Source organism: Puma concolor, chromosome B3 (genome assembly GCF_028749965.1).
Source record: "Puma concolor isolate L17-30 chromosome B3, mPumCon1.1.hap2, whole genome shotgun sequence".
NCBI lineage: Eukaryota > Metazoa > Chordata > Mammalia > Carnivora > Felidae > Puma > Puma concolor.
In genome coordinates this window covers 61,984,618-61,997,999 of record NC_141672.1, presented here as the reverse complement: position 1 = coordinate 61,997,999, position 13,382 = coordinate 61,984,618, and the positions used below count along the sequence as shown (strand labels likewise).

Below are 13,382 nucleotides of genomic sequence, written 5' to 3'. Positions count from 1 at the left end.
TGTGTGTGTGTGTGTGTGTGTGTGTCTAATTCCCTGAAGAGAAAGGTGAGGAATCCATCACTTGAAGATTGGCATACTCATGACAAATTGGCAAGGAACTACTAATCCTAATCCATGGTTCCTACCAACGTTCCATAAGTGTTGTTGCAAAACAAAAAACCGAAACCATTTTAAGTTTTATTATTCTTTATCTGACTGACATAAAACTGCAATACATACCTTCCTCAGTAATGGTGAGGGGGGCAAATAGGATTGTGTAGGAAGAATACCCAGTAATGATGACTGAAAGTCGTATTTTAGACACTAAACTATAGAGGTCTTCTTGGATCATGATTCTTAGGGAATTTCCCGCTGTCTCTGCCTCTCACTGCTCTGTCTGTCTCACACACACACACACACACACACACACACACACACCCTGGGTCAAGGCACGTGATACTGCCTGTTTTAGTCTGTTTTCACCTCCGTTCACTCAGGATAGCAGAGAAGCAGAGGCTAGAGGTGTCTGAAAGGGCAAGCATGCCAGTGGAACCCGGGAGGAGGCGCTGACGTCCAAGTCGCGGTCCCGGGCGCAGTGTCCACGCAGCCGGAAGCAAATGGGGTGGTGCAGCACCCCCGGCACCGGGACCCTGCGCCCGGATGCGGGACGCGGTGCGCCGGCCTCGGCCAAGACCGCCGAGGCGCCGTTGTGCGATCAGTGCGGGTGGCTGGCGTGAAAGCGGGTGTGGAGAGCATCAGCAGAAAATGACTCCAGAGCAGGGGCGATTGAAATCCCGGTGCTAGGTTGAAAGTAAAGCTGGCTCCGAACCACGAGCACCGGGACTGGGCGGCGCGGCCGGGATGCTGGGAGCCCTTTGCGCTCGGCCGGGGGCGCCTGGCGACCTTTCAGGCCTGCACGCCTCGGGCGCCAGGGACGGCTCTGCAACCGGAGTCGCGGAGGAAGGAGAATAAACACCCAGCCCTCGAGGCGGCCCTCGGGGAATGACTGCAAAGGGAGACACGAAAAATAAATCAAACGAGAGTGCCGCCCCGCCCCCTCCCGGCGCAGTCTCCTCAGGCGGCGCCGCCAGTCCTGCAGCCTCGGGGCGGGCCCGCGCCCTGGGGCAGCCCGAGCCCGGGCCGGGCCGGCGGAGTCCGCGCCTCGGAGCTGGTCCCAGGAGCGCGCTTCGCCCGCCCGCCCCGCTCGGCCGGGCCCCTCGGGCTGGATAGAGCCCTGCTTTGCTCTTTTCGTTGGCCAAGCACAATTGTGTTATTGGAGATAATGAATTCAATCCCCATCAAAGGGCATTAGGCTCGCCCGGGCCCTGGAGTTGCTGATGCCTTTTTTTTTTTTTTTTTTTTTTAAACTAGGAATGAAAGGCTGTGGAGGAGAAAAAAAAAAAAAAATTCTGTGGGGGAGCCTTTCCCCTGATCGCCGCTTTTGAAGTGAAGGGGCCCGGCCATTGTTGTTCACCTCGCGGCCCATACGGCTGAAGAAAGCCTGGGCTTTTGATGGGCTGAGAACCGCCTCGGCAATGAGCACCACGTCGGGCCGCGCGGCCTGCGGGCAGCATATGTCTCGGGGCGCCCGGGCACCGTCTGGCGGGCGGGGCGGCAGGCCTGGAGGGGAGGGGGCCCCACCGCGCCAGCAGCCTGGGAGGCAGGGACAAGGCCCGCACCCAGAAGCCGCGTCCCCCCGGGGCCGCAAGGTCTCCGTTTCTTGCGCCCACTTCGTGGCGTGACGCGGGGGGTCCCATCATCTGTGGGTGATCAGTGAAGACCTCTGACCGGGAGGCCAGCCCTTTGTAGGTGAGGGTGGGGACGGCAAGGGTCTCGGGAGCGCAGCGAGCCTGGTTTTCAACCATCAGAACCGAGCAACTAAGGTATCCGGCTTAGCTAGAGCTGGATGAGTCTGCGAAGGCGTTCCCCTCCGAGAGGGCCAGCCGTGCCACACGCAGTTAAGATTCTGCGCCTGTGACTCGGCACCGCGCAGCGCGACCGGGCTCCCGGCGGGGGTGAGGGGACCACGGGAGGGCAGGCGGACACCCAGCAGCAGGCGCGCGGCCCGCTCAGCCAGCCGGGCGGTTTCTCCAGCGTGCGCGGCGTCCCGCCTCGCAATTCTGAACCCAGCACAGGACATTAGCACCAGACCACCTTTTCCAAAAACTTGTTGCACGAAGTTAATTAAGTTTACTTTCAGTGCCCTTAACGTGAACTTTCCTCACCTCCATTCGCATCCCGCGCCCCCCTCCGCCAACCCACCCTCCCTCTGAACTCCGGCCCAAGGGTCAGCGACTGGAGCTGTTCCGTTCTCTTCCCGGTCTCCACCCCTCCCCCCGCTACCCCCCACAAAGGATCCGGGTTATCCGCCCCATTAATATATTAGCCAGGCATAACACAAAGGAAGCGCGTGTCGGCAGAAGGCAGTGTGACGCCGGGGAGAGGTGAGGAAACCTGGACGTTGCCCTGCGCCGCAACACGGCTCGTTGCAGTTTGAGCTGATGAATCGGCCTCCACCCAGGCAAAAGCGGTGAAAGACGCGGCGGGAGTTGGCGCTCCGGCTAAGCAGACGTTGGGTTAGGCGGTTGTGGCTGGGCTATGGGAGTGAAGAAGCGCAAGGCTCCCAGGTGGGACCCAGAGCTAGGGGAACGTTCCAAAAATGCATCGGTCAACTGGATCGCGCAAAGAAAACCAGCTCTCTAAGAGTGTAGCACTAAATGGGAGCCTTCTACCTCCCTCGTGCATAATGGGTCCTTAAAGTTAAATATATAAACGAAACAAACCACCACGAAACCCCTTACAGTTCTCATTATATTGGTTGTGTTTTAAAATACCAGCTCTTTGGTGTGAAAGAAAGGGAAAAAACAACAACAACTGGCCTAGGACATGATTAGACAAGCAAAGGAGTAACTAAAATTTCATGGGAGAGAGGAAAGAAACTAAAGAGATTTCCGGTTGAATGCATTGTTCCCTATTTCGAAGTAGTCCTTTGGGGGGTATTTCCAGGTTGTTTTTCTGGGTTTCAGGGATTTTTTTTAAAAAAGACCGTGATGTAATCTTGAGGAGAGAAATATAAAGTCAACCAAGGGAAACCTCACACTTAGAACTGGGAGTCAGGCCTGCCTTAGTACTGGCCGCTCTGAACTTGATCTTGATGGGACTTGACCAGCATCCCACCTGGATTCGGAGGTCCCCAAGCACCTATTTCATTTAAGCCTTTTCCTTCCCAGATTTTGAGGGAGAATATTCTGCTTTTATACTTTACATTGAGTAGAACATATAGAAGTGGCATCTAGAAAGAAGGTGGCTTCTCACTTTCTTGGGCTACAGAGGAGAGCTTGTGCTTACCATGAGCTCTGCTTTTTTTGCTCTGTAGTCATAGCTGACATAATTGGAGAAATGAAGAAGTTAGAGAAAGGTAGCAAGTGAGGATTTCCCTCTTGTCAGGTTTTTAAAAAATGTTTATAGTAAGAAAATGTATGCATTAGTACACGTTAAAATTGAAATGCATGGGTATTCTCCAACTCCATATTGCTTGCCAGAATGATGGCTGGAGTCGAGGGTGGTGAGGGTTGCAGTCTGCAGGGTCCAAAGTTCAGTGAACCCAGCTAGACTGGGAGCTAAAAGAGAGACACCAATGAAACCATTATGGCCTTATATGTAACTATTTGGAAGAAAAAAACCCAGAACATTTAATCTGTTAAATGTTATTTGGATACACCAAATAGGATCAGTGGTAGAAAATAAAACTTGCAGAAATGGCTGCTGTAAAAAACAACACACCTTATATCTCCCCAAATAGATTCTATTTCTAGATGAAAAGGTTGTAGAATCTTCCAACTTGTTTCATTTTATTACACTCTTACTCTCATGAGTTTCTATTGATGTTAATGATTCCTTGTATTTGAGAAAATCTTATTTCTAAATTTCTGCATAACTTATTGACCTATTTTGTCCAAGGTAGTTTACAAATAGCCAACGTTTTGCACATAATTATCTCGAACTAATTAGACATTATCTTAACTCCATTTAGTTGCAAAACACATTTTACTACAATTCAAATAAGCGATTAAGATTTAATTTTTGAAAATAAAATATTTCTACAAATTTATTAAACATCTATTAAATAATTTAAGCAATTTTATCTTTTCAATGAGTATTTCCTCTTGACATATTGAAGTATCACATTAAAATACATTATAGCTAAATGTTCTACATTATTACTGCTAAATCAACAGAAAACCAATTGATCTTAAGGAAAGGTTAATTAATTTGGGCTACAGGTCTCCTACTTTGGTCTGCATTGAAAGGAATTTGAATTGATCGCAGAAGTTTTTGCAAAGAAACTGAATAAGCATTTTTGTGGAACTGAGATCAATTTTTCAAAGTGCCAAAACAAAATTTTTACATTTTATCACTCCAGGAACTCTTTTATGCTGTAGATCATTCAAATCTGTTAGACTCCTGAGAAAAACAATGTTTTTTTGTATGCTTTCAGTGAAATCAGTTGAGTATTCTAGGCTTCAGAAAATGAAAACAGAAGTTAAGAACTTTAATAGGATTGCTTGTTTAATCCCTCCTCCCTTAATAATTCTCACCAGCTTATTCTGCTATGAAGAGTTCAAGAAGGGACAATGGAAATTACATTTTATTTGTGACGTACACACTGTAATAGCCATCATGTAGAAACAGACCGAGCTGCCTTCTACTTGGGAACACTTCTAAGTTGTGTAGTTTCTGGTGAGCTTTTCTTCTTCCCTATCTGTGTTTAGTTGTCTTCTTCTCTTTATATCAATTTAAAAAATGCGTCAGTCCCGGAACCAGGTGAAAGTTAATGTAAAGTTCTCTTCCCCTGGACTCCACTCACTCCCAAAACAGTTTTGTTTTTTTCTAAAAGTGCTCAGTGGTGGCGTCGTCACTGCATCGGAGGGCCTCGGCAGCTTTGCTCTAGGGTCTGTAGGAAGGGTTTTGTTTTTTGGGTTTTTTTTCTTCTCACTCCCTCCCGCCCCATCCGGAGACCCCTCCCCCACCACGAGGGAAATTCCTAAATAAAGCGAGCCCGGTGGCCCGCGGCTGAGCGGTCAGCATCCCCTTTCCGGCCCTCATCTACGGGAGCGTCCGAGGTGAAGAAATACAGAAACTCGACGACGAAAAGGGGGGCGGGCGGGGGTCACGAGAAGGTGCCGCGCTCGAGGAGGGTCCCGGCACTCCCTCGGAACCACAGATGTTTTCCTCCTGGCCCTGGGGCGCGGCGCCCCAGCCCCGGGCGTTCCGGCGTTTGTGTGTCCGGGTTTCCGAGGAAGGGATTACGCAGCGGGAGCAGCCGCGGCAACGCGGGCGTTGGGCCACAGTAGCGGTAAAGCGACGCCTGGCCTTCTTTGTTGACTTTTAGGTCTCGGGCTCAACAGAAGATTTATTCGCTAGGAGGGGAAAATGCCCAAACAATGAAGAACTAACTGCACTTGTCACCCCGAGATGCTTGCGGGCCTGCTCTGTCCCTCTTCCCCGGCAACCGGCTGCCTTTGCCCCAAACGGCGCACAACTTAACGCGCGGGGCGCAGATCACCTCGGCCAGACGTTGCAGAGCTCGCGCAAGGTGCCCGGGGAGGGGGGAGGGGGCGGTTTACTGCCCAGAGGTGGCGGAAAATCGCCTGAGAACCCCACGAGACCAGCTCCCCGAGATCCACCGTGCTAGCTTCTCAGGCAGATTTCCAAAGTAGCCTCTGTGGTCAGCCAACGGCGCCTCGCCCCCCGCAAGCCTAGAAAAAGTCTTTGCCAAGTAACAGAGAGCTAAGGCCGACTTAAGCCCAGAGGGTGAAGCAAAACATTGATATTGCTAATTTGTTAAAGAGAGGAAGGGAACATCACCGAGGGGTAGACGATTTAGATTCAGTGCGGCTGGTAAAATTCCTAGGCCCAAACTCACGCCCTCATATCACATTTGGAATTCGAATTTACCAACTTTTGTTTACCTGCTATATAAATATAAGTAACTATTGAGATTGAAAGCTTTTTCCTCTCTTTGGGACTTTAATGTCCTCCCGAGAGGCCTCTAAATTAGGTTTTGAAATTATTCAAACCAGTTATTTCTCTCTCCTCCTTTCATTAGCTGAAGTGTGTGTCGGGGGGTGGGGGGGAGGGCTTGGATTTCTGGATTTTTCTCAAGTGCTACACGCCACCCCTTCTCTCATCTGGGGAGGCAATTACGCGATAATTAAGGGACTCACACAGCTCTTTTTATCTTGTCCGCAGTGTGGAGTGGGGCGATCAAAGTAAAGGCTGTCCAAGTTCAAGCCTTGGCGAGGATGGAGTTCATACACAGGGGCTCAGGCAGGCTAGCCTCTGCTTGGGCTGGTGTTGTTATTGTTGATGTCAATCCGAACAAGACTTACAAAGAAATAGGTGGACTGGAAAGTGAGCCTACTATCAAAGGAGATTAATGATTTTGTGATCTCAAGCAACTGTAGGGGTGTGAAGTTGCATTTAAAAGCTTCTTAGAAGGCAAACAAATCAGCTTTAAGTTCTCAGGAATGATATTTTTAGAAACCGTATTTTTAGAAGTATCTTCACAAAATACAAAATAGCAGCTACCCTGAAATGTCCTGATGGCACAAAGCTTCCCCTGCAGGAGTGAATTAACTTGCCTCCCCTTCACCCCCTCCAAAGCAACCATGATGGTTGAGTTTTGTTTCTCTTTTAATGGAAAAAAAAAAAAAAAAAAAAGAGAGAGTTCAGGATTCTTTGTTGTGGACAACTTAATTTTATCAGCCACATATGATATTTTATTCTCCTAGAATACTTCTCAGATAAGGGAAAATTATACATTGAGGAAGGGGGCACAGTAGTTATATTAATGAATTTGATTTCATTGTGGACAGGCTCAAAGGAAACATAGAAGGCTTAAGCTCATCTCAAAAACTGAAGTAAACATTACCAGGAATAAACAATCTTAAAAATCTCAATTATTGGGATATCACATCAATTTATCTACCCACTTTTATTGCATTACTGTAACTGCTTTTTACTAGCCTCAAGTTCAGGTAATAAACATAAACAAAACAATTTTGTTTTAGGTCATTTTCCTTTTTGCCATTTATATTCAGTGCCGGACTTTGCAAAATATCATAATCAGAATTCCTATTTTGGACTTAATTAAGGAAAATAACAGAAATACTTTTTTTTGTTAACATTTGATTTATTTAAAGTCCTTAACTGCAAATGATCAAGAACATATTCCACGGCTTAAAATTTATCATTTTTGTTATTTAAATCAAAATATTTTAATTACAATCACATTGATAAAATTAACATTTTTAATTTGTAATTTTAACCATCATTTAAAGTAATTTCAACTATAAAGGAAAAAAAAAAGGAATAAACCATGCAATAAATTAACATTGAGAAAGCAAAGAAGAAGAATGAAACCCGTCTGGCTATACTAACACCATGTCCAGCTGTGAAAAGTGCATTAACACTGAATGAAACAAGCACATGATGGCAATAATTAAAATGGCCACAATCAATTGGATTTTGGGATCTTGGACCAAATTTTGAAATACCACTCCCTATATCTTATCTCTCCTCCAACATTGTAATATTCCCTTTTTCCTGGAAAAAAAATATTATTTAAATGGTATAGATACAGAGAAGCTAATTTTATACATGTTCTGTGACCTCAGAATGACATGACAATGGCACTCTGCAAAGCAAGGAGCAGAGTTATTGAGGATTGCAATTCTTGAGGAATTGATTCCCAGGGCTATATGTGGGTAGAGAGGACAAGGGAGAGGGGTGTCTTTGTAACTTCTTGGTCAGGCAACTCTTGAAAATGTAGCATGTATAACACCTACGTATTACTTCTATATGTTATGCAAATATATGGAGGATGTCTACATATCTGAGCATGTGCATAAATAAGTTCGTACATAATATATATGTATTCCATATCTGAATGTATCAGAAATGTAAGCTGAATAACAAATGGCTCTGATGTTTATAATCAGTTTATGTTTTGCTGCATAACAGCAGTATTGTCCTTCAAATACTTTTAATAGTCCCTAGTGTCTATTTGTTTCTTCACTCTTTCAGTTCTTATGGTTAAGAGTATTGCCATAGACCTGTAAACTTGTGGAGAGGTCAGGTGGTGGAAGGGGGGGAAGCACAAACAAATATTTTACAAGTTTGACCATCTTTCTTCTTCTTCTTCTTCTTCTTTTTTTTAAATAAACCCTGCACAGACTGGAATGTGTCTGGAGGGAAAAGAGGGAAGGGACAGGAATAAGGAAATAGGAAGATTTTATATATACATTTGTGGATCGTTAAACTTGGCAGGAAAAAATTTTTTGTTGGTTTGGGATGGGTTTTCTTTGTAATAATATACACAAGGCATTTTGAATACAATAACAAAGTAACAGTCCTTTGCACTGGGGAAAAGATTGTGCACACACACACACAAAAAAATGAAATAAAAATAGTTGGGATTTTATTATGCTGTTGTCGGCTCGATATGTGTGGTTTGGTTTGCTGTTGATTTTCTCTCTGTGTGTCTCTCTCTCTTGCTACCAGCATGGCCATGCCAGACAAACCCCCAGTCCCAGGGAGCTAGGAAGTGTTTAGGACGGGTCTGGAATACACACCTTGGTAGTACGCTGGCTCCAGGGCTGAGGGCTCGATGGGGCTCCTGGTGGCCACCGAGGCGCTGCCGAGCGGCAGGCTGGCGGGCAACGCAGCGCCATAGGGCGAGTACTGTAGTGCCTGCTCGTACGCCTTGAAGTCCAGCTTGTGCTGCTGCTCCGAGGAGGACATGAGGTTGTTGATGGAAAAGGGGTGGTTGAAGGAGTAGTGGGGGTCCCCCTTCAGGTGCAGCTGGGACTCGTGGGGTGCCAGGCCATGCGCCGGGTGGGAGGGAGGCACAGAAACCAGTGCCCCTGGCCCAGAGCTGATCGGGGGCGCCGCCGAGGAGGCTGGAGTCTTCAACTCCGAGGCGCCCCCTGTCGCTGTCGCCCCGCTGTGGTCCAGAGTCTGGGGGCTGGCAGCAGGCCCGGGGGCCGGCGCGCCCTCTAGCTGGCCCGCCTTACCGTGCACGCCCCGATGAAGGGGAGAATTGGCACTGGGGTTGGCGGCGCTCGAGGGGTCCTTGCGGCTCTCCGGGCCGCCCTTGGCGCCGCCGCCGCCGCCGCCGCCGCCTCCGCTCCCGCTTCCGCCCCCGGCCCCTGGCTGCTTCTCACACTTGAAGCGCTTCTGTCGGCGCAAGTAACAACCGTTCTCAAACATGTTGCCGGAGTCCGGGTGCAGCGTCCAGTAGGAGCCTTTGCCTGGCTTGTCCGGGGATCGCGCCACTTTGACGAAGCAGTCGTTGAAGGACAGCGAGTGCCGGATGGAGTTCTGCCAACGTTGCTGGTTCTGCCGGTAATAAGGGAAGAGGTCCATGATCCACTGGTAGATCTCGCTTAGCGTGAGCATCTTGCTGGGCGCCTGCTGGATGGCCATGGTGATGAGCGAGATGTACGAGTAGGGCGGCTTGGCGTGCGGGTAGCTGCGCTTGAAAGTCTTGGCGTCGCCGCCGCCACTCGCTCGGCTGCGGCCCAGGTTGGACGGCGCGTACGCCATGGGGCTCATGCACGGGTTCATGGCAGCGGCGTAGGGGCTCAGGCCGTTCATGGAGGCCGCGGGCTGCGCGCCCATGGCGCCCATGCCGCCGGGGCTCAGCGTTGTCCCCATGGCCGTCACGCCCGCAGCCGTCATGCTGTTCATGGCGCCCGCGGAGCCTCCTGGCATGCCAGCCACCGCGCCCGGACTCAGGCCGGCGCCCAGGCCCGGGTTTGCGTAGGACATGTTGAACGAAGCTGGGGTCATGTTGCCGCTGGTGGTCATGGTGTTCATGGTCATGTAGGTGTTCATGGAGTTCATAGAGCCCAGGCCCGAGTTCATGTTGCTGACGGGGACCGAGGAGTAGGCCTGGAGCAGAGATAGCAAGTGAAGAGGCCCCAAAGGGCGGGGTTAGTGGTGGGCGCGGGCGGCCGATCCTCCCGAGGCAAACCCGGAGATTTGCAGAGAGCATTTCTGCAAAGCATAGGACCCCCCACCCGGGGCAAACCGTCAGGCGCCCTCCCTAGAAAGAGCAAAAAAATGTCTTGCGCGGCAGGGGAAAAATCCTATCGCGGCAGGCATGAAAGAGAAGCGCTCACAGAAAATATGTCCCCAGGAAGATGTGTAATCGCCTTACATGCCAGGCCCAGGGGCCGGCTTCTGGGGTCCCTCCATCGCCTACCCCATCCACGCCAGTTGGTATCCCAGTCTCCACCCCAGGCCGGCCTCAGCAAAGCCCTTTTGGTTAAAAGGAGTTTTAACCAAACTAGAGAAAAAAGGCGGTGCAGCCTGGGGGTGTGCAACAGAAACACCAGCTCTGTGCCTATCTTGCCTAAGCCTGAGCTGACCGCGGAGCACTCTGTTGTACGGGGTGGCTGTTAATTAAACTCTCCCTGATAGGACTAATCATTCCTGGCCGTATGACCCATCCATTTCTCAACAACTGGCTTTATACACCCTTAGCATTTTTTTTTTTCCCAAATGGTGACTTTGTTATAATATTTACGAGTAGTGTTTCCCATCTACTTGTAGCAACTGTAATATTAAAAGGGAAAGAAACTCAAGTTAAATAAGTTTGGAGAAAAATTAAAAATAGATCTACAAGAAGAGAAGGGGCAGGGAGGGGTGATTAATAATATCAATGCACTACACTTAACTTTAGCATGACTTCACATGTACATCTCTTTAAGACATTCAAAAACTTGCATCAATTTCGTTATCTATTTTCAGCCCCATAACATTTAAAAATTTTCGTGACACAGTTTGTTGGTATAATCTATTTTGTTTCACATACTGTTACGTTGCTGCGGATCATCTCAAAGACTGGCTTTAAAATCTCACTTTAAATTTCTAAATCAAAGTCGACTTACTTTCTCTTAATGCTATTCTATTTCCCAATTCTCAGCTTTAACCTATAAGGAAGCTCTTTCCATAGGGGACTTCATTGACTAGTGGGTCAAGATGACTGCATTGAATTAAACCCGAGGAAGAATTCTGAGCTCATTTTTAAGTCAACAGTAGGAGAAAACCCTTATCAACAGCAATTTGTGAATGCACTATATATGTTAACAGTATACAGTCAGAAACATAAAAACTTCTGATAATTTAATAAACATAATATAAATTTTTTCATCAGCAAATACAATTCCATTTGAAAACATAAAATCTGTACAGATTTAACACTCTGCTATGGTATGCAAATAAACTCAAGCTAAGTTTGTAAATATAAAAATATACAAATCTAAATAAAACAATTACCATAAAAATATTTCCTGATTCTACATTTTTCTGTCCATGTCTTAAAGTATTTTTTACTTTCGTTTTTTTTTTTTTTTCTTTTCTTCTCCCCAAGATTATTCCAAGGCAATATTATTAAGTGTTTTTAACAATGGTGAACTTTTGGGGGTTAATCGCCAGCTGTTTCCAGGGAAATATTTCTAGTAGATGGTGGTCCTGCCTGTACCTGGTTTTCCTCACAATCCCTTTGTGCACATTGTAAAATAAACCACATGAACGTGCCACCAAGGGGACAATGAAGAGAAACAGGTTCCCGGTTCGCCGTGCTGGAGGAAAAGTCAGTTCGCACCAGCGCCACCCAGCGGTTCTACGGTAGAATGAGCACACTTCTCCCGAAACAGGGCTTTTAAAGAAGTTTCATAAAATTTCGGAATCGTTTCATTATTAAGACGCTCAACTTAACGGCGGCGCGCTTTCATCTGAAGACATCTTCGAATTCAACCATGGGAGGAAGAGGTCGCCCTGCAGACAAGCTCTGTCTTTCCTAAAGTTACCTCCAACTCGTGCCGGCGCCCGCCCGCCAACCCGTGGCACCCCGGGCCTGGTTCCGGCTCTCGCTCTCCGCAAAGAGGCAAGTGCTTTCCAGAGAGGGTGCTTTAAAAGCCCACAGTTTCCTAAAACCTTCTGGCCCTCCAAGCGCCGAGATCCAGCCTCCCTCGCGGGGCAGCGGATCGGGCTCCAAGGCCCGACCAAGGCCTGGTCCGGATCACATCGGGGGGGTGGGCAGGCAGCGATGGCACAGAGAAGGCGCCCACAGCCCGCCAGCCGCCCACCCTGCCGGTTGTCCCCCCGCACCGGCTTCGGGAGCGTCCCGCCTGCCGCCCGCCTCTCACCTCCTGTGTGTCCGCGTAGTAGCTGTTCCAGTCGCTGCTCTCATGCCCTTCCATCTTCACAGTCCCTAACATCCTGGAGCCACCCTGCCCGATGCAACCATCCAGCCCTGTGCGAAGCGACGGGGCAGCCGCGCGGCGCAGGGCGGGGGGCGGAGAGCCGAGCAGCTGCAGTCACCCGAACGCCCGCGCCAGCCCAACGCCACCCTAGCAAGGAGGAAGCCAGGCGCTGCGGGGCGCGGCGTGCGCGGCGGAGGCGGCGCGGCGGGCGGGGGCAGGCGGCGGCCGCGGAGCGCGGCGCCCGGGAGCGCCTCCGCGGGAAGTGAGCGGGTGGCCTCTGCGAGACGAGTGCAGTTGAGCTGATGTGGATCTTACGTCGCTCGAGTGCCCACCTCCTCGTCCTCTCCCCATTTGTCCGCCGCACAAAGACGCTCGCACCTACAAAGCCCGAGGTGCACCTGCGAGGCGACCGCCCGCCAGTCCAGCCGCCGCGCCTCCCGCCCAGCGGCGCTGCCACTGCGCGCCCCCTGCGCCCCCGCCCGCCGAGCCCCCTCCCTCAAACCCGGCCCTCACTTTGTTTGCAAAGCAGCGTAATTGGTTTAAGCCCGGAGGCTGCGGGAAGAGGGAAATGGGGTTGGGGGGGGTAACCCCCTTTGAAAGAGGAAAAAAGAAAAATAGGCGGGGCCGGGCAGGCTAACGAGGGTTCTGGATAGGAACCGCGCAGCCGGAGAAAGGCTGGGGGCGGTGGCGTTGGAGCCCCGGCTCGCAGGGCAGTGCCAGCTAAATGACCCCAGGGTCCCTCCCCAGGGGGACCCACCGCCTTCCAGGGGCCGCCGGCTGCAGCCCCGTCCCGCGCCCCTCTTGCTCTTCTGCCCGCTTCCAGCCCCCACCGTCCTGATTACTGGCCCGAAGTTCAACCCTGGGAGACTGGAGAATACAGACCAACCCCTTCCCCTGATTTCAGGCTTGCAAAAGGAGAAAGCCCCACTTTTGCCCCTTCACTAGAAACTCGGTCATCTGAGTTTCTCAACCTAGCCGAGTGACGTTAGGCCTATCTGGGCTCCTGGCTAGCAGAGTGGAGACGCTGCCACGAAACCCGTACCTGCGGCTAAGAGCAGGTGAGTCACAGCACCGTTTTATATCTTTATGACATAACTTTTTTTTTTCCGCCTCGGTCCGCTCTACTTC

General features: G+C 49.9%; 1 protein-coding gene across 3 annotated transcripts; it reads right to left on the bottom strand.

The window, feature by feature from the left end:
* Positions 1-3,426: 3,426 nt before the first annotated feature.
* Positions 3,427-12,695, bottom strand: FOXA1 (forkhead box A1). Of its 3 annotated transcripts, none has more exons than XM_086709889.1 (3): positions 12,198-12,695; positions 8,616-9,936; positions 3,427-3,599 (listed from the first exon to the last, which is right to left on the bottom strand). In XM_086709889.1, the coding sequence occupies exons 1-3, from the start codon at positions 12,267-12,269 to the stop codon at positions 3,442-3,444; spliced, it is 1,551 nt and encodes a 516-aa protein (XP_086566015.1). In that variant the 5' UTR covers positions 12,270-12,695; the 3' UTR covers positions 3,427-3,441. The 3 variants fall into 3 exon arrangements, with proteins under 3 accessions (XP_086566015.1, XP_086566016.1, XP_025775551.1); XM_086709890.1 differs by lacking the exon at positions 12,198-12,695 and adding an exon at positions 10,205-12,173; XM_025919766.2 differs by lacking the exon at positions 3,427-3,599 and having other exon boundaries at positions 4,610-9,936; positions 12,198-12,688.
* Positions 12,696-13,382: the final 687 nt, after the last annotated feature.